Genomic DNA, 24,233 nt, shown 5'->3' with positions numbered 1-24,233 from the left:
GTATAAAGGAACCTTTTACTGCCTTCACAACCCTGGAAAGCACACAGTGACCAGTGTAAATAATGTCCTGCGTGTCGCACAGCACGGCTTCTGCAATACACAGCTGCTTGGCCAGATATGTAAATTGCATCATTAAGGAGCGCGCTGCATTGCTCGGTGCGCCCACTGATCTCTGACTCGCGGGTCAGCGATGCAGCGCGTCAGCTGGCTCTCCGCTGCCTGCCCATCACGCGGGATAATTACATGCTAATTGTGTGAGGAGGCCCAGCTGACAGAACAGGGCCACATTTTCAGAGGCTGTTTACACCATGCTGGGGTCTAAGAGGTGTAAACCGGACTCTGAGGTAACCCAGCTATTTTTCCTTTTGCATCTTGCAATGAAGGAGAAGACGGAAAGAAAGAAGGAAGGGGTGAGGGGGGGAGGAGTGGAGGATAGATTGAGAAAAGCCGCTGACAGTGAGGGGAGAGCTAAGGACACAGACAAAGAAAAGGAGGAAAGAGGTCAGGAAAGAAAGAAAAAAAAAAACCCTCTGACTGTCAGCGGAGGTCCAACATGCAAATCCTCCTTGCAGACAGACTGCATATTTCCATTACAAAGAGCGCAAAGGTTGGAGAGAAAAACTCGTTAGCAAGGGGAGGATATTAAGGTCACTTTGCATTTACACCATCTAATTGGCAAACATGAGCCGAGCGGGCTTCCACTTAAGGTCCTAGCAATTGTGTGCAAACGACTGTGGAGACAAGAAAAAAAATCTGCTGTAGAAGAAGGTGGCGAGAGGCCGAAAGGCAAGAGGGAGGCAGCACGGTTAAATAGGGGGGCACGGAAAATGGCTGGATGATGTGACTAAGGGTAGTACGCTGCCTGTGGTCAGTGAAGTGAGGTGACCAATTGCTGTGCTCGGAGTGGACTGAGTGCACAAAAAAAAAAAAAAAAAACACAGTAACACGGGATACGGAGTAAAATCAAAGCCACGGTTGCCGTGGTAACAGACTTGACACGGGGCAGGTTGCAAAGAGCCGTCTGAGTTATTATTAGGGACATTACGCGAATGCAAGCAGCACATGCGCACGGCGGTGCCGTAAGCATCACCGATGACTCCGCCGTCCTCTCCTGACTTCTCACTCCTGTGTGCACAACAAGCATCAGACCTCTCCCAATAGGGAAGTAGGGCGTCTTACCGTGACAATAAGCTTGTCCACGCAGTCGGGTGCCACGCTGTGCAAATGGGTGAGGTGCAGCTGAAGGTGGATCTTGTTGTTGAGCATGTCCTGGCAGAGGGGACACCGCAGCATCGGCTGCACAGAGTGCTGGGTCATGGCGTGGACTCGCAGCCGGTTCACATCCGAATTGCTGTACTTGCAGTACGGACACTGGAAGAGCTGAGGGAAGCAGACGGTTAATAAAAGATGGAGAACACAAGTACGGATGGATGGGTGGGAAGGAGCTAAACGTGAGTCGGAGGCTACCTGCTCATTTTTCTTCTCTTCGGCGCACTTTGGTCGCTTGGCCAAAGGAGGATCACTGCTGGTGACTGAAGAAAGCTTGGCGGGCACAAAGTCTGGAGGATCCTTCTCAGAGGGAACAGAAGGTGCTGGAATAGGAGGGAAAATAATACAGTTAAATTACAATGATATTTTAATTGTAATGGAAAGGGTCAACAAAGCATGGGTGAATACATTTTCTATTATGATCTCCACTTACACTCTGCAATTATCGTGAACGAGTATTTCCCGATAAGGGTGCAGTCCAAACATGCTGCTGATCGCCTGACACACGAGTAAAATGCTTTATCGTCGGGTGAGATGATCTTTTGTGCTGCACGAAGGGTCATCATTCTCGGCAGCGCATCATTCTACACTACACACAACCTATGAGCACTAAGCAATCTACTAAGTGCATGTCTAATGCCGGGTTGGCCTGTCCATAAAGGTTATCAAACGACTGCCAACCAGCAACATACTTGACGTATTAACGCTGCACTTTAAGGCTGCACATCCGAGTCAGTACCATAAAGGTACCTTCACACATAACGATATCGTTAAGGATATCGTTGCAACGTCACGCTTTTTGAGACATAGCAACGATCCCGCTAACGATATCTTTATGTGTGACAGCGACCAACGATCAAGCCCCTGCTGGGAGATCGTTGGTCGTGGGGAATGATCAGAACTTTTTTTGGTTGCTGATCACCCCGCTGTCATCGCTAGATCGGCGTGTGTGACGCCGATCTAGCGATGTGTTCACCTGTAACCAGGGTAAATATCGGGTTACTAAGCGCAGGGCCGCGCTTAGTAGCCCCATATTTACCCTGGTTACCATTGTAAAAGATAAAAAAAAAAAAAAAAAAAAAAAAACACTACATACTCACATTCCGATGTCTGTCACGTCCCCCTGTGTCAGCGCTGGCCGTAAAGCAGAGCAAAGCAGTGATGTCACCGCTCTGCTTTACGGCCGGCGCTTACACAGTGCAGGGAAGCTGACACCGGGGGACGTGACAGACATCGGAATGTGAGTGTGTAGTGTTTTTTTTATTTTTTTATCTTTTACAATGGTAACCAGGGTAAATATCGAGCTACTAAGCGCGGCCCTGCACTTAGTAACCCGATGTTTACCCTGGTTACCCGGGTGCTGCAGCAGGGGTACTTGGGCATCGTTGAAGACAGTTTCAACGATGCCGAAGTTGTTCCCCTGATCGTTGGTCGCTGGAGAGCTGTCTGTGTGACGGCTCCCCAGCGACCACACAACGACTTACCAACAATCACGGCCAGGTCGTATCGCTGGTCGTGATCGTTGGTAAATCGTTTAGTGTAACGGTACCTTAAGGCTTTGCATCCTACAAGTACAATGCGACTTTCTTCCTTATCTATACTAGTATTCTGGTAGGTGGATTAATACCTCTTTTACCTGCACCCCTGATACTCTCTGTGGCTCCTTCAGGCTCCTGTTCTTTCGGGGCTTCCTCTGGGTCAGCAGAAGCTTCACAAGAGCCCTCTGCATCCTCTGTTGGATCATCTGTAGAGGAAAAAACAAGGCATTAGAAAGGAAAAGAAGATGCACTACCATTGTAGGTTCTTTTTACAGTTAAGAACTGCGTATGCTTATCGGGATTGGCCATATGTAGAAAAAAAAAATTAAAATGAAGAGCACCCGTAAAACCAGTTCGCACATCCACACCCCACTACTTGCCATTTACATGGGGGTAACACCAGTACACACACGTACCCCCTTCACTCTTACACCAAATTGGTCAACTCCTATCACAGGGTAACGCAGCCAGGCTTATACTTTCCATCTTTGAGGTTGTGGGTACGTTTAGAGCAACAAGGAACAAACATACAAAGTTTTAGAATTCTTATACAAAAAAGTACAGAGCTTACAAAAAAAATATATAAAAATTATGAAACTGGAAAAAGGACATAGATAGACTGCAAAACGGTACAAAACAAAAAGGGATAAAATAAAGAGACCTCTTCCTGATTAGGAGGATTACCGCTGACATTCAGACCTATAATCCTGGTTATAGCTCCTATAAGGGTCCCAACCAGACCCCTTCACCTTCCTAGTCAGAAAGATGGCTAATTATATGCAAGAAAAGACATAATTATAATTTATGTTACAGTTTCCCATAGGAACCTCCAGGTGGTAGAATGTGACTGCCATGTTCCTAGAGACTCCATACAAAACATATCTATAATTCAGATCGATATTACATTTCTGGGACTTCCCAAGGCAGAAAATCCCAGTCCTTGAAACCAGGGTAAGTTCCCTGATCAGATATATCTGTGGATTGTTTAGAACATGGATTATTACACAGATGCGGAGATATTATCTGATGTACACGGTGTGGGATAGAGACGGACAGCAGTCACCTTTACCTGCTCGTTAGCTTCCCCGGAGAGGACACATGATCAGTTCTAGAACCCCTACTCTTCTCCATCTACACCTTCGGCCTGGGACAGCTCATAGAATCCCACGGTTTACAATATCATCTCTACGCTGATGACACGCAGATCTACCTATCTTGACCCGACCTCACTTCCTCACTGACCAAAATCCCGCAATGTCTGTCTGCTATTTCATCCTTCTTTTCTGCTCGTTTTCTAAAACTGAACATGGACAAAACAGAATTTATCATCTTTCCCCCACCTCACTCTACCCCTCCACCCGACCTATCCATCAATGTCAATGGCTGCTCACTTTCCCCGGTCCCGCATGCTCGGTGCCTCGGGGTGATCCTTGACTCTACCCTCTCTTTCAAGCCACATATCCAAACCCTTGCCTCCTCTTGCCGATTCCAACTCAAAAACATTTCCCGGATCCGTACATTCCTTGACCATGAAACCACAAAAACACTAGTGCATGCCCTTATCATCTCCCGCCTTGACTACTGCAACCTCCTACTCTCTGGCCTCCCCTCTAGCACTCTGGCACCACTCCAATCCATCTTAAACTCTGCTGCCCGACTAATCCACCTGTCTCCCCGTTATTCCCCAGCCTCCCCTCTCTGCCAGGCCCTTCACTGGCTTCCTATTGCCCAGAGGCTACAGTTCAAAACACTAACAATGACATACAAAGCCATTCACAACCTGACTCCTCCATACATCTGTGACATGGTCTCCCGCTACCTACCTACACGCAACCTTCGATCATCTCATGATCTCCTACTCTACTCCTCTCTCATCTCTTCCTCCCACAACCGCATCCAAGACTTCTCCCGTGCTTCCCCCATACTCTGGAACTCTCTACCCCAACACATCAGGCTCTCACCTACCACGGAAACCTTCAAAAGGAACCTGAAGACCCACCTCTTCTGACAAGCCTACAACCTGCAGTGATCCCCAGTCTACTGAAGCGCCACATGACCAGCTCTACCCTCACCTAGTGTATCCTCACCCATCCCCTGTAGACTGAGCCCTCGCGGGCAGGGTCCTCTCTCCTCCTGTACTTGTGTGTGCCTTGTTTTACTCATGTTTATTGTACTTGTCTATATTTGCCCCATTCACATGTAAAGCGCCATGGAATAAATGGCGCTATAAAAATGAATAAACAATAAAAATGAATAATAATAATAATAATAATAATAATAATAATGATCCTCCTGTAGGTTCCAGATTAATGTAGTTATCTCCATACTTAAATGCTTAAAGTTGTGCAGTGATATTTAATTTGTGATTTTTATTCACATAACCCGAAACTTGGGTTTTATATATTTTTATATTTTCTTTTTTTCCGCACACAAAACAATCAATGACTAGTTACCTATAAAAACGCCAACGACTTGATCTCGCCATAAACAGTGGCGTCCCTATGCACAATCCTATGAGATGTTGCAGAACACTTTATTGCAAAGCTCAGCCAAGAAACCAATTTTGAGTAGGCATTGTTTCTGATCAAGCGCGGTCAAACCCTCGAAAAAACAAAACAAACGAGAATATTCTAAAGTAGAAAGGCGATACGGATTGGGATGTTTCTTCACAATTAACAAGAAAGTGCCTTCTCTGTTGTAGGGTGACTGTTTTTTTGCTCCGCCGGCTGCCACCGTGCAGTTCCTTGTACGAGCTAGAGGTGTCATCCTTAGCATAGGGAGGGAAAGAGCGAGAGCAGAGACGTCATGCCAAGGAACTTGAGGTTTGGGAGAAACTAAATGACTTCCTAGGTCATAATGTCTGGTGTAGAGGATGTAGAGGAAACACAGTGTTCCTCCTCCGCTGCAGAATGAATTTCTGCACAGTCAAAACAAGGGACTCTAAAAACCGGTAGCAGTGAGCATGACACTTCTGGATCGAATATTTTCCAAAAATATTAATGCAAAAAGATGTGGAGAAGAATTTATTTTCCCAATATTAAATAATTGCAGTGTATTTAATAATTAACGTTGCATTTTATAGATTTTTAATTTCATTTTTCAATACTAATCGTATAAATGTATAGGGACCTAATTAATTTTTGCATTTGCATCATTTTTTTAATCCACTCCAGTCTTCAGGTTTTACATTTGCGCATCTTTTGAAGTCCATTGTATATGCGTTTTCTGTTTTTTTTAAAAAAAAATTTAAGGTTCATCATTGGACTGTTTTTTATTTTTTTTATATTCCCAGATGTTTGCGGCCAAATCATCAATTGCGACTTTTTTTTAAAAAAAACTCGCCATTTTTGGCGCAAATGCCTTCCACTCCCCCACATCCTGGAGTGATTTTATATATGCCTGAATTTTTTGCTAAATTTATGCAATATTTTTGCAGGACAAGTGACTTTCTTGCGCAAAAAAAAAATAAATAAAAAGCATTTTTTTTGTTATTTTGCACAAAATTCATGATCATCGTGACCCATTTTGCAAAAAAAAGAACAAAAAAACAAAAAAATACCATAAAATAATTATTAAAATAAAAGGGCAACTGATGAACCGGGCCCATGATCTCTCGTTTGTGTACAAGGCTTCCATGGCTCTGATTCGGGAGGGAAGCCAGGATCAATTATAGCCACATGGTGCCAAGCTCAGCTGTCAAGACTATGGAGGAATAACACAAACTTGTAGAAAAACTAATACTATGTAATAAATAAAGTCTGTCCTGACCGGGAATTGGGGATTGCCCATAATCGCAATTTAGAAATTATAAACTGGATAAAGTGGAGCTTTTGTACTTTAATCCCATAGGTGTCGTAGACCTAGGTGGAAGAATCCTCAGCACCTCTCATACCCACACAACCCTGAGAAGTCTCGCTTCCTTGAGCTGTCTCAGTCTCTCGATCAATCTGCCACACATATGGTGCATTCAGTGCTGTGTATAATCAATATGCAAATGGCCTTCTGCATTGATCCCGTATTAATTTTCAATTAGGGAGCTCACAAGGGGTCTGACCAGGTCAATACGGGAAGGAGCAGACAAGTTGAGAAGTAGCAGATTCCAGGGGACTCTGCCGAGACCTTGCAGAATTGCAACCGCCTCGCCACAAATCCCAGTCCGGAGCCTCAATACTCTCTAACTCCATCAAAGCTCATATGTTCCATCATCTTCAGTCTTCCGCCTGCAGCACTTGGTACTCGCCAGCCACCCACACCGTTCTGCCTGATAGACAGCGCACAAAAGCACATCCACTTAAGTCATGGCTGCATGTAAGCAGGCGCTCTACTGTATACACCACAAGAGATAGATCAGTCTGCCCATCCTAAGTGGAAGGACAGGGTCATCATCATCTAGATAGTTGTTTTCTTCTGACAAGTTGTCAAGAAACATCAAAACTAAAAAGGAAGAACAAGTCTACCAAAAAAAACAAACCCCATCTTATTTGTATTGTACACACTCAGGCTTCAAACAAAAGTGCCCGGAGACAGAGTCCTGTTGCTTAATTTTGGGGCTCATCCTTAGGAACCGTACACACAATAGACATCTGGTCAGCAAAATGAAGGTTTGACCAATTGTTTGGCTGGCAGCTATCTCTCCCGACTCATTCTATGTACGGGAGTGCGCCTATGTGCTCTATGAGAGAGACATATCGGACTTCTCTGGCAGAGAACAAAACGATTGACCGTCCAGAAATCACTAAGAGAGAGACTTATCGAGAGAACAAAAGGACTGATCGTCAGTTACGGACTGGGACTGAAATTCAGTCCTGGCATTTGAAATCACACAGGCCCATGTTGTCCCCGTCCCCAAGAACCAGATGGAATATATTACCCTGGATGGAGGAAAGGAAGATTTTCTACAAAACCAATACTTTGTGCTCCATCACAACTCTTAACAGTATGGGTTTGTTGAGAAGACAGATTCGGTTATCAATGTAGCAGACAAGGCAGCCCATTACCAGACAGGCCCTTCTGGCATTTGCCAGATGGCCAGTCCGGCCCTGCTGACCGTCCAGAAATTGGACAAGTCAGATCCTTAATTCACTCGGGGGAGAGTGAAGAGCACCCACACACATTAGTCTGTCATCTAAAACTGGGCTCAGACGTCGTTTATCTAATGTGCATGGGGGCCTTAACGTTATACTTTCAAGCCTACACCTTATGAATGCAGTTAGTGGCGCAAAAGCTCCGAAACAGCAACCCGGGAAGTGGATGCAAGAACGTAACCTTGGAGTTCTTAGACCAAGGTTAGGTTCCTTCTCCAGCTTTTACATTGGTCAGTGCGAAGTACCATACAATGAGTTATGCTCGCTTGAACTGGCCCTTTTGCCCACTTTTTGTTGTCACCTTCTATTCCCAGATCAAGACATTATTAAGAAACTGAAGAACCTATCAAAAAGATGCCTTGTAATTGCTGGTAATGTGATTTAATTGGATTATTCATCACATACGCCAGAACACAAACTATTCCATGCTTCACATTGAGCGTAGGAGCCTGTGCAGTGCACGACCCCGGCGTCCTCCTTGCGCCCCAGGAGCTGCCCACTCTGACAAATAACCCATCCAAGGGCACAGTGCCCTTGTTATCAATCCCATAGCAGCCAACCGTTTCTTTACTGTAAGCTAAACGGTAAGCGCGCACACTAGCATAAGAACCACTAAGCCTAATTGGTCAACGGATAACAGTAATTAGTGCTCTGCTCATTAATGAGTAAAACCTTTATTGGCTCCATTGATCAGTGGACTTGTTAGCCATCCTCCTAACCAATGGCAGACGTAACGAGCTAGCTTATTGGCATAGCAATTAATTAAATCAATTTCCAGCCAGCAGCTGCCACTTGTTCCTAGCTTGTTAGGAGACTGTGACAGGGCGAAATGTATGAGGGACAAGCGGGACTGCCAGCGCGACTGTGCCCAATGAACGCCGGTGCCAAGGAATGCCAGCATAGCTCCACGCAGGTGGCTTCCAGCTAAAGAAAACCTGCAAGTTAACTATATGGTTCCTCCATACGTCAATTGGTGACTGACAAAAAAAATGCAGGAAAAGAATACAAAAAGCAAAATAAAAAATATAGAAAAAAAACAATAGAAAATGTAAAAAAAGGACAACTTCAATGAAGAAATCGGGCATCATCTATTTATTTTGCTGGGAACCCAAGAATAAAAAGCCCTTGGATCAGGCAGTAATTACAGTTTCCCTTCTAACTTCTAACTGCAGATCAATGGCACATTTTAAGATGCATTGATTTACAATTAGCATGGCTTCCCCACTTAAGGCTTTAGGAGAAAATTCACTTTTCTGTTCCATACTGTGAGATCCAGTAAACGTGGCAAAAGATCTAAAGGGTGACGGTCGTGGATGCCCTCTCCCCGGCTGCTCTCACAATCAGCTAATTGGCGGCATACATTAAATCAGGCCTTTGCGAAAGCGGAGAGGTCACAGGATGATGAAAACGAAAAAACATAGGTGGGCATCCTGGTTATACATGCTTCCTCTTATTAAAATGTATGTGCACACAGGATTTTCAGAGCAGAACCTCCAAGTTTTTGAAACGTTTTTGTTGTCTTGTGGAGAATTTGTAGAGTTTCCGTTCCGTTTTTTCAACAAAACATTGTGAACACATAGCCTTAGACTGGAAACCCACAAAGATTTTGAAGCAGTTTTTCGAGCCCAAACCAGAAGTGGATCTGGCAGAGAGTAGAAGTATTAACTCTTCCTTTAGATTTCAAGGCCCTGTTAAGCCCACATCTGGCTTTGACATGGAGACCTCACCAAAATCTGTATGCATGATTCCATGCCAGAAGTGTTACCTAGACCCTAAATAATACAGGTGTATATAAGAAAGGGGGGCAATTAAAGGTTTTACAAGAAAACCCTTTTAGGTATTTCCAGCTTTAAGCAAAATACCATATCGCCAGGATGTGCGATGGCTTTATGGTTGGTGAAGGTCTGGCCTCTGACCACAATGATCCTGAGAAAGAAAGGGTTGTAGTGCTAATTTGACACTGTCTGCATCACTATTTTTTTTTTCCCTCCAGACCCGGTGGCCTGGGGCATCGTTGTACAAGGAAAACTTGGGTTATGTGCACAGAGTTTATTTTTAGGTTGTCAAGAACCACACATTTTCTAAAGCAAACCTTCAGGAAACGCAACTTCTTTGAGGAGCTTTTTCAGTTTTTCATTTTCGGATATGTGCACACAACATCTTTGAGATGAGTGTTAATCAGCCAGGAATTTCAGGAGAAAGACGCTTCCGGACGCGTTGGCGTCTTTTATCATCAAGTGTCTTTCGACATCTTTGTTTTTTTCCGCCGAGCGTTTTTTTGATTCGTCTTTGGCTTTTTAGTGAGCACCTTCTAAATGGAAGACTCCTGAAGAATGGTCCTCTCACTACTGTGGTCAAAAAAGGTGCCAAAAACTGAAAATCTGACCAGCAAGTTGTTGTTTGTTCACATAAATGCAAATGTTCGTTTTTAGCATCTATTTAGCGTTTTTTTTCCCCTAGTCCAGCCTGGACGTGTGCACATACCCCTTTTGCAGAGATTTTTTTTATTCATGCAAGTGTTTTTTGCATCCTCTCGCCTGGACAGTGACTGGTTTAGAGCGTTTTCCGTCAGGAGCCGCATGAAAAGAATGACCTGTACTCTATTTTTTCCACCGGGTGTTTTTTAAATCCTGAAGTGTAAAAAAAATGTCTAAAAGTCTGAACATTTAGCAGGCAAAGTGGTTTTAGAATAAAAAGGAATAGGAGGAGCCATTCAAATGTTTTGTTGGGCGACTTTTTAGGTGTGTTTCAACACGGATCGGCTCCATAACACCCCGTGAAAAAGTGTGCACCTACCCTTAAAAGGGGATTTAGCTTTACACCACCGTGGCGGCAAAATGACTTCTGGGACTTCTATCAATTCTGATAATTAATGGGCCACAGCAATGGTTTAAAGTTCCATCTACTTCAACATTTTCCTTGCATCGATGTGGTCCTATCAACTCGGCTGTGCAGGAAATTGCAGCAGGACCCCAAACGGTAAAGGGGTCACAACATTACATAAGCGTTGCAGCTCCTACAGTCCTTAGATCAGTGGGGGTCTCAAAGGTTCGACCCTTACCAACCAAGGTGACACTATATCCTGGCGATAACCCATCACATTACAAAATGGGAATACCCAATTAAGGACACTATATAGGACCACAGACTAATCAAATGTCCGTCTCTGCGCCTTTCATGGTCTACGTGACTGCTGGACATAGTGGAGTACAGCGCTGGGCTTTTTCCCCCCCACAGTCCCACAGACAATGAATTGACTCCTTTCCAGGGCCCTGTCCTCAGGATCGGTCACTTCTTCCCCCACAACCGATCCACAAGTTATCAGACTGGGATTGTGTATACCCCTCCCTTCCCCCAAAAAAAAATCTGTTGGCAATTATTCTAGTGTCTAAAAATTATCAAGCAAAAAACGAGCCAAATTCTTGAAGCGTAAATTAATGGAAAAACAGCACGACTTAAAGTAAGCATAAAAATAGAAGTATGAAAAAAATCCTGTTGGCATATTAATATCGGAATATACGCGTCCTTCAAAACAAAAGGATGAGGTGAAAATTCCAGGCGAGTGAATGCACTTTGCTCCGTTTCATAGAAGCAAATGGATTTGGTGCTTTTTATACATTAATCAATCAATATTACTGGCCGTCCATGAGCGGCACGGCCAAGATAGGAGTGACCTCCCAGGCAGACAGGACACTTTAATGCTTAGAAGACAGCTCAGAGCTTAGCAACTTTGCGAATATGTTTGTGCCTGATTAGCCCTGGAAGGCAGCGGCTGTGAGCAGTGCACTAAATATGACAAGGTTAGTCGTTTTCAATTTGCGCAGGGAGACGAAATGAGTGACTGGGGTGGGGGGTGGGGGAGAGGACATGGGAGAGGGAAGGAGGAGGGTGAACCAACTGTCCCACTTGTACATGAGCAGGCTGCATTCTTCCAGACTGAAGCTCCGGAGACACAGAAACTATAATTAAAAAGTAGCCTTTAAAAAAAAAAAAAAAAAATCCTACATGGACGAGGCGGCCATTTTCCCACGTTATTTCACCAGGAATAAAAGCAGCTTTCACCACCCGGATATAAAGTACTTTGCGTCTGTGAAACACTTGTGTGATTAGCTTCCTTAATTAAAGGGGTAACTCGCGCCCGTCATTCCTATTAGTTCATAAAAAACTAATATAGACACCCCCCTTATATCCAGCAGATGCAAACTGTAAAGGTGTTGTCCTAAGAAATCCCTTTAAGTAACATAGTAACATAGTTAGTAAGGCCGAAAAAAGACATTTGTCCATCCAGTTCAGCCTATATTCCATCATAATAAATACCCAGATCTACGTCCTTCTACAGAACCTAATAATTGTATGATACAATATTGTTCTGCTCCAGGAAGACATCCAGGCCTCTCTTGAACCCCTCGACTGAGTTCGCCATCACCACCTCCTCAGGCAAGCAATTCCAGATTCTCACTGCCCTAACAGTAAAGAATCCTCTTCTATGTTGGTGGAAAAACCTTCTCTCCTCCAGACGCAAAGAATGCCCCCTTGTGCCCGTCACCTTCCTTGGTATAAACAGATCCTCAGCGAGATATTTGTATTGTCCCCTTATATACTTATACATGGTTATTAGATCGCCCCTCAGTCGTCTTTTTTCTAGACTAAATAATCCTAATTTCGCTAATCTATCTGGGTATTGTAGTTCTCCCATCCCCTTTATTAATTTTGTTGCCCTCCTTTGTACTCTCTCTAGTTCCATTATATCCTTCCTGAGCACCGGTGCCCAAAACTGGACACAGTACTCCATGTGCGGTCTAACTAGGGATTTGTACAGAGGCAGTATAATGCTCTCATCATGTGTATCCAGACCTCTTTTAATGCACCCCATGATCCTGTTTGCCTTGGCAGCTGCTGCCTGGCACTGGCTGCTCCAGGTAAGTTTATCATTAACTAGGATCCCCAAGTCCTTCTCCCTGTCAGATTTACCCAGTGGTTTCCCGTTCAGTGTGTAATGGTGATATTGATTCCCTCTTCCCATGTGTATAACCTTACATTTATCATTGTTAAACCTCATCTGCCACCTTTCAGCCCAAGTTTCCAACTTATCCAGATCCATCTGTAGCAGAATACTATCTTCTCTTGTATTAACTGCTTTACATAGTTTTGTATCATCTGCAAATATCGATATTTTACTGTGTAAACCTTCTACCAGATCATTAATGAATATGTTGAAGAGAACAGGTCCCAATACTGACCCCTGCGGTACCCCACTGGTCACAGCGACCCAGTTAGAGACTATACCATTTATAACCACCCTCTGCTTTCTATCACTAAGCCAGTTACTAACCCATTTACACACAATTTCCCCCAGACCAAGCATTCTCATTTTGTGTACCAACCTCTTGTGCGGCACGGTATCAAACGCTTTGGAAAAATCGAGATATACCACGTCCAATGACTCACCGTGGTCCAGCCTATAGCTTACCTCTTCATAAAAACTGATTAGATTGGTTTGACAGGAGCGATTTCTCATAAACCCATGCTGATATGGAGTTAAACAGTTATTCTCATTGAGATAATCCAGAATAACATCCCTCAGAAACCCTTCAAATATTTTACCAACAATAGAGGTTAGACTTACTGGCCTATAATTTCCAGGTTCACTTTTAGAGCCCTTTTTGAATATTGGCACCACATTTGCTATGCGCCAATCCTGCGGAACAGACCCTGTCTCTATAGAGTCCCTAAAAATAAGAAATAATGGTTTATCTATTACATTACTTAGTTCTCTTAGTACTCGTGGGTGTATGCCATCCGGACCCGGAGATTTATCTATTTTAATCTTATTTAGCCGGTTTCGCACCTCTTCTTGGGTTAGATTGGTGACTCTTAATATAGGGTTTTCATTGTTTCTTGGGATTTCACCTAGCATTTCATTTTCCACCGTGAATACCGTGGAGAAGAAGGTGTTTAATATGTTAGCTTTTTCCTCGTCATCTACAACCATTCTTTCCTCACTATTTTTTAAGGGGCCTACATTTTCAGTTTTTATTCTTTTACTATTGATATAGTTGAAGAACAGTTTGGGATTAGTTTTACTCTCCTTAGCAATGTGCTTCTCTGTTTCCTTTTTGGCAGCTTTAATTAGTTTTTTAGATAAAGTATTTTTCTCCCTATAGTTTTTTAGAGCTTCAATGGTGCCATCCTGCTTTAATAGTGCAAATGCTTTCTTTTTACTGTTAATTGCCTGTCTTACTTCTTTGTTTAGCCACATTGGGTTTTTCCTATTTCTAGTCCTTTTATTCCCACAAGGTATAAACCGCTTACACTGCCTATTTAGGATGTTCTTAAACATTTCCCATTTATTATCTATATTCTCATTTCTGAGGATATTGTCCCAGTCTACCAGATTAAGGGCATCTCTAAGCTGTTCAAACTTTGCCTTCCTAAAGTTCAATGTTTTTGTGACTCCCTGACAAGTCCCCCTAGTGAAAGACAGGTGAAACTGCACAATATTGTGGTCGCTATTTCCTAAATGCCCAACCACCTGCAGATTTGTTATTCTGTCAGGTCTATTAGATAGTATTAGGTCTAAAAGTGCTGCTCCTCTGGTTGGATGTGACACGAGACACAAAGCGCAAAGGCAGATTTCCCGTCGTGATTGGCAGTAGATAAGGCTACATGCAAGCCGACCGGTGGCCCTTTACTCACGAATGTGCACATAGAATGTTACGTATTCCGCAGCACGTGTCCTGTTGACACAGAGCGATGTGCTACAGAGAATGGTGATTTTTAAGCTTGCACACGATGAACGAGAGTTTTGCCTGTTCGTCGGGTGATTTCAGGCCCTGTATCCACCACTGGTGGGTGTCCGTCCACTGCTCGGCCGATTCTGCCAATGTAATCCACTTTCACAAGACAGAGAGCGGATTTGTGTAAACTCCTCCAAGGCGTGGTCTTCTAGCTCAGGGGTGGGCAGAACGTAAGATTGGGGTTCCATGAGGATCCGTGGAGGTCAAGACCAACATCCTCTGGTCTGGGGATGACTTTTGCAGCCATCTCCTACCAATCTATCTGTTCTCACTAGTGGACATGTGATAAATACATGAGGGTGGATTACATGTAGCTGATGTTTCAGAAATCAGCTGCAATTGGGAAGAGAAGAAATTTAGCAATTTACTTTACTAATTTTGCTCCTGATAAGAACTGAACGAAAAGCCTCAACTGCCTTTACATACATGTGCAGGACCCCCACTAAAACTGTATATTTGCCGGTTTTGCACAGTGTTGGCAAGTTGTATTTTGAACACATGATACTTTTTATACATGTTGTCCTACTCCAAGATGTTCAGGCTTGAGAGCCAACTACCAATTAAGTAAATCAGGTGATATGCATCTCTGTAATGAGGAGGGGTGTTGTCTAATGACATCAGAACCCTATATAAGGTGTGCTCAATTATTAGGCAACTTCCTTTCCTTTGGCAAAATGGGTCAGAAGAGAGATTTGAAGGGCTCTGAAAAGTCCACAATTGTGAGATGTCTTGCAGAGGGATGCAGCAGTCTTGAAATTGCCAAACTTTTGAAGCGTGATCACCGAACAATCAAGCGTTTCATGGCAAATAGCCAACAGGGTCGCAAGAAGCGTGTTGCGCAAAAATGCGCAAAATAACTGCCAATGAATTGAGGAAAATCAAGCGTGAAGCTGCCAAGATGCCATTTGCCACCAGTTTTGCCATATTTCAGAGTTGCAATGTTACTGGAGTAACAAAAAGCACAAGGTGTGCGATACTCAAGGACATGGCCAAGGTAAGGAAGGCTGAAAAACGACCATCTTTGAACAAGAAACATAAGATATTTCTTGGCCCAGTCTTGACGTTTTATGTTAAGACTGACTTTTCAAAGGTTTTATGGGCTGATGAAATGAGAGTGACTCTTGATGGGTCAGATGGATGGGCCAGAGGCTGGATTAGTAAAGGGCAGAGAGCTCCACTCCGACTCAGACGCCAGCAAGGTGGAGGTGGGGTACTGGTATGGGCGGGTATCAAACATGAACTTGTGGGACCTTTTCGGGTTGAGGATGGAGTGAAGCTCAACTCCCAGACCTACTGTCAGTTTCTGGAAGGCAACTTCTTCAAGCATTGGTACAGGAAGAAGTTGGTATCGTTCAAGAAAAACATGATTTTCATGCAGGACAATGCTCCATCACATGCCTCCAACTACTCCACAGCGTGGCTGGCCAGTAAAGGTCTCAAAGAAGACAAAATAATGACATGGCCCCCTTGTTCACCTGAACTGACCACCATAGAGGACCTGTGGTCCCTTATAAAATGTGAGATCTACAGGGAGGGAAAACAGTCCACCTCTCGGAACAGTGTCTGGAGGCTGTGGTGGCTGCTGCACGCAATGTTGGTCGTAAACAGATCAAGCAACTGACAGAATCTATGGATGGAGGCTGCTGAGTGTCATCATAAAGAAAGGTGGCTATATTGGTCACTCATTTTTGGGGGTTTTGTTTTCGCATGTCAGAAATGTTTATTTCTAAATTTTGTGCAGTTATATTGCTTTGCCTGGTGAAAATAAACAAGTGAGATGGGAATATATTTGGTTTTTATTAAGTTGCCTAATAATTCTGCACAGTAATAGTTACCTGCACAAACAGATATCCTCCTAAGATCGCCAAATCTAAAAAAAAAACAACTTCCAAAAATATTAAGCTTTGATATTTATGAGTCTTTTGGGTTCATTGAGAACATAGTTGTTGATCAATAATAAAAATAATCCTCTAAAATACAACTTATAAATACAAATATATGGTAAATGGCTCTCTTTTTATATAGAAAAAAAATATGGAAATGCTGAAAAATCCCTAAATAAAATAATAAAACATGCACACATATACATGTAAATATTGGTGGAGTTGCTCAGAACCGAAAGATATGAGAGATAAATAAGCGATGGTGAAACCTGCTCCACACACCCCTCCTGGCACCATCTCACCGACTGGTACAAGAATGTGATGAGCAAATGAGATACGGTAATTAGAAATCCTCTTTTGTGAGATATAAATCATATACTGTGCATAACAAATTGCTAACAAAAAAGGTAAAGGTGATAAAGGGTGAGATGCTTTACCACATTTCCTTATCGCTCACCCTCCAGAATGAAAAAAAAAAAAAAAGAATAAATGAACGGAAAAAAGGAACCTAAGCTGGATCTTTCTTGAAGGATTTTTTGCGTCCCACCCCAACCTTGCCCTTGCTCACACAGCCGGGGGCAAGTTAAATAGAAGCCAGAATTACCCGGCAAACTCTTTAATAAAAACAAAATTGAGGGAGGATGAAGACTTTCATATCCTCTTCCAAGTCACTGTGCTCGGAGCAGGGGAGAGCAAACAAGAAACAGGCCATGGCATTGCTGAGATTCCTGAGCCGGCTCTCCTCCTGTCTGCATCTTACCGTCTTGGCAGCACGAGGGCTGGAGACTCCCAACAGCAGCAAGTTCATAGGGCGGCAGCCAAAAGGAACAAAAAGAAGACGCAACTTCTTCCACTGCTGAGGACCGCTTCTCGTAAATTTAGGCCGCATGCATACGGTAATGTGGCCGATCAATTGTCTATTGGATCAACGATCCAACCATCGAAATGGCAGACTAAACTGGGAGATCAAGCGCTTATTTAAAAATAACCCCCCAAAGTAGCACATGATCATCCCTAAGGCCACCAATACACAAGATAAAAGTCGGGCAAAGTGGCCAATTTCAAGCGTAACAAACCAGTGTTGTTCTTTTTCTATGACGCCTTTCGACCGATCACTGAAAACACTGATCGGGACTGATGGAAGTTTTTTGGGCTGGTGTTAAGCTCACGCTGCATCAATGATCCAAAATAAATCCAACGTGGCCGATGCGGTCCAAGATACTTTTTTTTCTTCCACCGACATGGTCCAAGATGCTTTTTTCTTCCACCGACGTGGTCCAAGTTGCTTTTTTCTTCCACCGACGTGGTCCAAGATGCTTTTTTTCTTGCACCGACGCCGATGCTGTCCAAGATGCTTTTTTCTTCCACTGACACGGATGTGGTCCAAGATGTTTTTTGTTGCACTGACGCGGTCCAAGATGTTTTTCCCTTCCACTGACGCCGATGCGGTCCAATAGGTTTTCTTCTGACGCCGATGCAGTCCCAAGATGATTTTTTCTACCGACCCCGGAAGTTGCTTATTCCTTCCACCGACATGCCACCCATTTTTCCGGGAGGCTTTTTGACATTCTGCAGACTTTCCCTCTGGATTTGCAGGCGATAAATCTACGGTATAATACAGTACCAGCAAAGATGACATTTTAGCAAATCTCGTCCAGAGAAAAAAAAATGAATAAAAATCTGCAGCGAACCTTTGATGCAAATTCTAAATCTGCAATGTGTCGATATATGTTGGGGATTTTTACGGCTTTGCACATCTGCATCAAAATCCATGACCAAGCCGCATACATTCTCGAAGTTTGCAAACGATGACCGGCCGTCAATCATTGTGGCGGATGTGTATGGACCGTTTAAAGTTTTAAATAAGTAAAAAATGCATAATAATAAAACAGCTTCCTGTGAGACTTGGTGCTAACTTTTGAGCCGCAGTGGGGACAAGGATTGTGAGGTATACGTTGGAGCATGAAATAAATCTGTTTTTTGTGGTGCGGTGGCTAGAAAAAGGGAAGAAAGCCACCACATGTCAGAATTTGTGGTACTGCACTGTGTTTCTTTGCTAGCGGTGCATTTTTCTGCCTCGTGGAAAGCAAGGACCATAGGGGAAAGCCTTGTACCCCGGTGCGGCACCCTGCATTGAAAAGCCACGTATCTGTATTATTGTGTTACAGCTTAGTCAGACAATGGGGAACATATTGAGTGTGAAGGAGCTCTATGCACACATGACTGACATGAGATGCTTCACGCAGGGGGCCGCAGAAAGAGAGGGGTAAAGGCCCAAATGATGGGGTTAATGAGATACAGACTCTCCGCGTGTACACGTACACACACACACAAAGCGTCAACTCCATGAAGTCCGAGCAGGGGAGCGAGGAGGAGCCCGGGCACTGGGAGACAACTGGTGGAATCAGAGTCTGACAGTAACACTCAACCTCTTCCTGTCCAAACAAAAGCTCCCTTCAAGGAGCGGGCTTTGTGCTCAGTATCCCTTATAGACCCCCACCCTCCGCAGCCCCACACACTCTCAGAGACCGGTAACAATGAGGGCAATGTGCAAGAGAAGAGATGCCAAGGACTCGGCAGAGATTAACAGAATCTGCTGAAACAATACGTCCACTAAGAAGACTGTCTCACTGGAGGAATGTGAGAGGCCAGGCCGACATGTTTTCTTTTTTTTTTTGGCTGGCCATACACAGAAGCAGCGGCCCCTCAGAGCTACAGGTCTGGGGATAGAAGGGGAAACAATGCGATAAGGATCCGGAACGAAAGTAGGAACATCGAACCTAAAGTGCAAAACCCCGGACTGAACGTGGGTCTCATGACCTAACCCGACAGCAGAATAAATGCCTAGGAGGCTGTAGGTTCAGGTCAGCAATCCGTATAGGGGAAATACAGCTATCTAAACCCTTATTGATAGCACATCGTCCTCCGATGAGGTTAACGATCCTTCTGGGCGCAAAGAATTCATTGATCGGTCTGTATACAGCCAATTCGGCTCAAGTTACCATATAAGTGTACATTGTAGGTATACGTCACGAGTATTACCCAACGTAGACTACCAATGGACGGCTCTGACATATACCACTGCATCGTAATAGAAGGCATACGCCGACTAAGGACCACAAAGTAAAAAAAGTATAATGAGTGGTAGACTTTTTTTTTTGCGCTTAGGCACACTGTAAAAAAGAGGAGTTTTTACACTGAATTTTGTAGTGTCCGACTCAGGTTTCTCAGCGTATATCTGGGACGAATAGCATAAATCTTCCAGGTTTCAAAATGAAAAGAAAAAAAGTGGCATATGGTTATTGACTGGGTGCCCCAGTACAGAATAATGAAGAAGACTGCGATATTTTCATTCCAAAAAAAAAGCAAAGGATTAAAGTTGGTGCAAATTGATTAACAGGACAAGTTCCAGCTGTGACCACTGGACGGGAGCCCCGAGAAATGCCTCCTACCTCCCGGCATCCATAGCTTTTCTTTTTGATTATCTGGCCTGGTGCCCCGTCACATGGGAGTCGCTCCGTAAAGATGACGTCCGCCATGTCGGCTAATCAAAAGAGGAGGTACGGGGCAGTTCTCAAGGCTCCTGTCTAGCGGTCACAAATAACTGATGAAACGGGTCCTGAGAGTCGATTCGCACGAACTCTAAAAGTGACGTGTACCGATTGAAAGAAGCCAGAGGGTCACTTCTAGGATCTAGGACACAGCAGCTGAACATGTAATGTCACATACCACCCTAATGTAGGCCACACGGGCAATCCGTCAACATAAACCCTAATGTAGGCCACACAGGCAATCCGTCCTTGGCCAACATACAACCCTAATGTTGGCGACACGCGCACTCCAACATACAAGCCTAATGTAGGCCACACGGGCAATCCGTCAACATACAACCCTAATGTAGGCCACACGGGCAATCCGTCCTCGGTCAACATACAACCCTAATGTTGGCCACATGCGCACTCCAAAATACAACCCTAATGTAGGCCACACGGGCAATCCGTCAACATACAACCCTAATGTAGGCCACATGGGCAATCCGTCCTCGGTCAACATACAACCCTAATGTAGGTCACACAAGAACTCCATCAGGTCAATAAAGCCCCACAACTATGTCCGGCTCTTGGCATGTACGTTAAACATGCTGATGTGTGAAAAAAAAAAAAATTGCTTTCTAGATTGCAAATGCATTTTTTTCTATTGTCTGAAACTTTGAAGTTCAACTTTAGGATGAAAGAGCCTGGGCAGCAAGAATGGAAATTACGCTCCGCGGCAGACACAAGTGAGAATACTGCGCTCGGCGTGGCATCCCAGGGGCAGCGTGGGTACGATTGTCTGTCTCTCCAGATACTTGTACAGTCTCATTATTGCAGCAATTAGCAGAAAGTTCCCCGAGGGGGAGATGGAGGAAAAGGTTAGTGTGGTTGGAAAATCTGCAGATACATAAAAAGCAGATGTGCCTCCATAAATACAGGTGTGCACGCACACCCTAGTGAGCGCCACGTGTATAGTGGCAATCAAATACAGTGTAAAGAGAAACTGACCGGACTCTGTGGGAGGTGAAGATGTCCTGATGGTAAAGATCTGGCCTAGGTCTTCGTCGTCTTCTGGAAGTCCTTTCTGGAGCCGCTGGAGTTTGCGGAGACTTTCGCTGCGTTGATGTTTCATCGATCGGACATGTTGGATTAAGTTGAGTTTGGCCTTCGTGGAGTAAGAGCATAGCACGCAGTGGTAGTAGGACGACTCTCCCTCCACCCCACTCTCGTGCTGTTGTAAGTGCTGCGGAAAATACAGAAAACAAAGGGTATGAGAGTCTATAGGAGAAAACAAAGGTTACCAACATAAAACCATGAGAAATGCTTTTCATTTCCCCAGAAAATGCACCAAAAATGCATTAAATCAATGCAATCCAACAGCGCCAACGTCGCACGTCACAAAGGAAGAGTCACCCAACTTTTCTGAACCGTCCGCAACATCACTCTTTATTATGTACACAGCAATACATGGCAGAAAATAGATTACACAAACTTTTTATTTCATAAATCATTAGTACAGATGAAAATAGGCAACTTTCTAACATGGGTATCTTATCAGAGAAATCTGCTTTTTTCTCCTCCTCGATTGATCTTTCACTATCACTTCAGGGGTAAAAATCTAGGAGATGACAGTTGGTGTTTTTAAAAGTCTATGGAGGAGGGAGGAGCTAGCCAGTTGGTGCTTTTAAAACTCTATGGAGGAAGGAGGAGCCAGAGTTCCATAGAACTTTCTAAGCACCAACTGTCATCTATCTCAGTAGTGGGAAAATCCGTATTAAATATTTAGACAGATTTTACACTATGAATTAAGAATTTCGAGAATGAGAGATCAGTCCAGGAGGAGAAGGAAGTGGATTTCGCTAATAAATTATATTACAAGACAAATAGTAAATAAGTAAAAAACAAATATAGATTATATATCTGGAGTGTTCCTTTAGCAACTTGTAAGAAAATTCAGACAGAAGGAGGCTGCGCAATGCAAGCGGCCGGGAACTCTGACACCGTCTATTTAAAGGCTCATCACGTTAAAAAGCAGCTGTTAACCCAAAAATATAAGCACCCCGCAAGGCAAAAAGGATCCGTCCCCGCCGCCTTTAAAGGGCGGCCATCAGCGCATTGATTGCTAGGAAGCTTATGAGGCCTTTTTCTATTTTTTTTTTTTCCCCCTCCCCAACAATGGGAAACTTCTAACATCTGGTTCTTCACGCATGGAAAGCGAAATATTGATCCGGTTTAGCTGAAGCACCACTTTAAAAACAGAACAGACAGAAGTACATTCTGATGGAAGGCAGCGAATACCCCCGGGGGGATGACAGACAGAAGCGCGCACGCTTTTTTGTGGATACCATCAGGACCAAAAAATAAAATAACGGCAGTCGTCATCATCATGCCAAATGCCTCGGTAATTTTTAATTTTTTTGCAATTCTACCCCTACAAAATAAAGTAACAAGGGGCTGATTTACGCTCGGCGGTGCCCCGTACACATGTATACACACTCTCCACCATCAATACCCCCTATCCCCTCCCAAAAGGCACAGAGGCCTCTTTCTCGGCTTCTTTCAGATCTCCACAACCTCAGGTCATAAATCACATAGTCTTCAGCTGGAGAATCCATCTCTTTAATGAAAAAGTTATGTGAAAGCAGCTGTCCTCCCAGTCCTGTTCCAAATAGTCCATAAAAGTGTACGGCTGGTTACATCCTCAGCGGTCCACCACCTGCAGACAGGCCTGGAATTTCCTGGCTACGGCCCTGCACATCATTCATTTTCCTCTCAAGCAAAGGCTCATATTTCCACGTGACACCTCCCTGTCCATCGAAAAAAAAAAAAAGACAGCTAAAATGGCCGTATGGGTCGACTCCAAGAAAAAAAAAAAAACCTTTAGATTGTCAACTCACGTGGTGCAAAGAAGTTTTCTAGAATAAAATTGCATAATCGTGGTATAAGAAAGTAAGAAAGTGCAAAAAGGTTCTTTTTTTTTCTTCTTTATCTGCTCTGCTAATATTCGGGGAAATATGCGGACATGACTCATGACATTCTGGTGGGAAGACTGAAGAAAAAAAAAAAAAAAAAGTAAAACTTTACGAATCTGCAGGCCGGCGAGTCTTAACATGAATAAACTAAAATAAATATTACAACCGCCGATATAAAAGAGCCGGGCCGCGGCGGCATCCTCGCCCGCAGAGCTATAAAGGGGTATGGCCCTACTAGTCAATATGGGGGTCACCACTCGAGACCCCCCTCCACGAGCCAGTGTGAACAGCTGCTAACCAGCATGACCGTCCATACACTACAAGGATAGCCATTCCTCTCCACGGCTGCTGTAACACTAGATGTCCCCTGCAGTAATGGCTTCCAGATAAATGAGCAATTAACTGTTAAACGGGTGTCTAAGAGGAGACATTTCCTTTAAATACTGTTACAGGGTTATTCCCATGTTATAAAAATTTTAGCCAGGGATCCTCACCAATCCGGAGCATAAAAGGGCCACACAGTGCCAATACTCATCTGAATAAGCCTGTCTGGCGGTGAGCCCTGCTGTGCGGGGAACAGCAGGGGCATCATTTACTCGAACGCCAACGCAGAGGTCGGTCCTGGCTAGCCATAAAGCGACGGCATGATTGCGACAGATGAGACAGAAATAACCATTTAAAGAGCATTGCCCCTTTAATGTGTGACCTCCAATGAAGCAGTCAGTTCGGCATGTTGGACCCACAGTCGTACCAGGATTTGTATCCGTGATGCAGTCCCACAAATGTGCCATTATTTGTTAGAGCATAAAGATTGAAAGGACCTTGATCTGGTGAGTAGTCCAGACCTGTGAACCTTTTCATACCTGCCGGCATCTCCAACACCTCTTCTGATTATTAGGCCCTTTGTGACTTTGTCAGGAATGCTAGCAGGTAGTAGGAAGTTTGCAGGGCTCTGGTCCGGTGGCCATTGACTACCGACATGGCTGGTGAGGTGAACCAGGGTCAATTCTTTCACTCATCAAACACTGGTCTAAAATGTAAGTCGTAGGCTGTGTGCGCAAGGAGACTTTTAGGAAAAGAAACACATCAAAAACTGGCCTAAATGTAAGTCATAGGCTATATGCGCAAGGAGACTTTTAGAAGAAACTCACTCATCA

General features: G+C 44.0%; 1 protein-coding gene across 5 annotated transcripts in view; it reads right to left on the bottom strand.

Moving 5' to 3' along the window:
- The window catches only part of ZFHX3 (zinc finger homeobox 3), a 94,024-nt gene that overhangs the window by 15,710 nt on the left and 54,081 nt on the right, over window positions 1-24,233 (bottom strand). For 4 of the 5 annotated variants that reach the window (XM_069739107.1, XM_069739111.1, XM_069739109.1 and 1 more), the window contains exons 4-7: window positions 21,113-21,347; window positions 2,897-3,013; window positions 1,468-1,592; window positions 1,180-1,380 (exon numbers count right to left, since the gene is read on the bottom strand). In XM_069739107.1, coding sequence (XP_069595208.1) covers window positions 1,180-1,380; window positions 1,468-1,592; window positions 2,897-3,013; window positions 21,113-21,347 — 678 coding nt within the window. The remainder of the gene's footprint in view (window positions 1-1,179; window positions 1,381-1,467; window positions 1,593-2,896; window positions 3,014-21,112; window positions 21,348-24,233) is intronic. The other variant, XM_069739110.1, reaches the window with a different exon arrangement.

Source organism: Ranitomeya imitator, chromosome 9 (genome assembly GCF_032444005.1).
Source record: "Ranitomeya imitator isolate aRanImi1 chromosome 9, aRanImi1.pri, whole genome shotgun sequence".
In the NCBI taxonomy this organism is placed as follows: Eukaryota; Metazoa; Chordata; class Amphibia; order Anura; family Dendrobatidae; genus Ranitomeya; species Ranitomeya imitator.
This window is presented reverse-complemented; position numbering and strand designations above follow the sequence as displayed.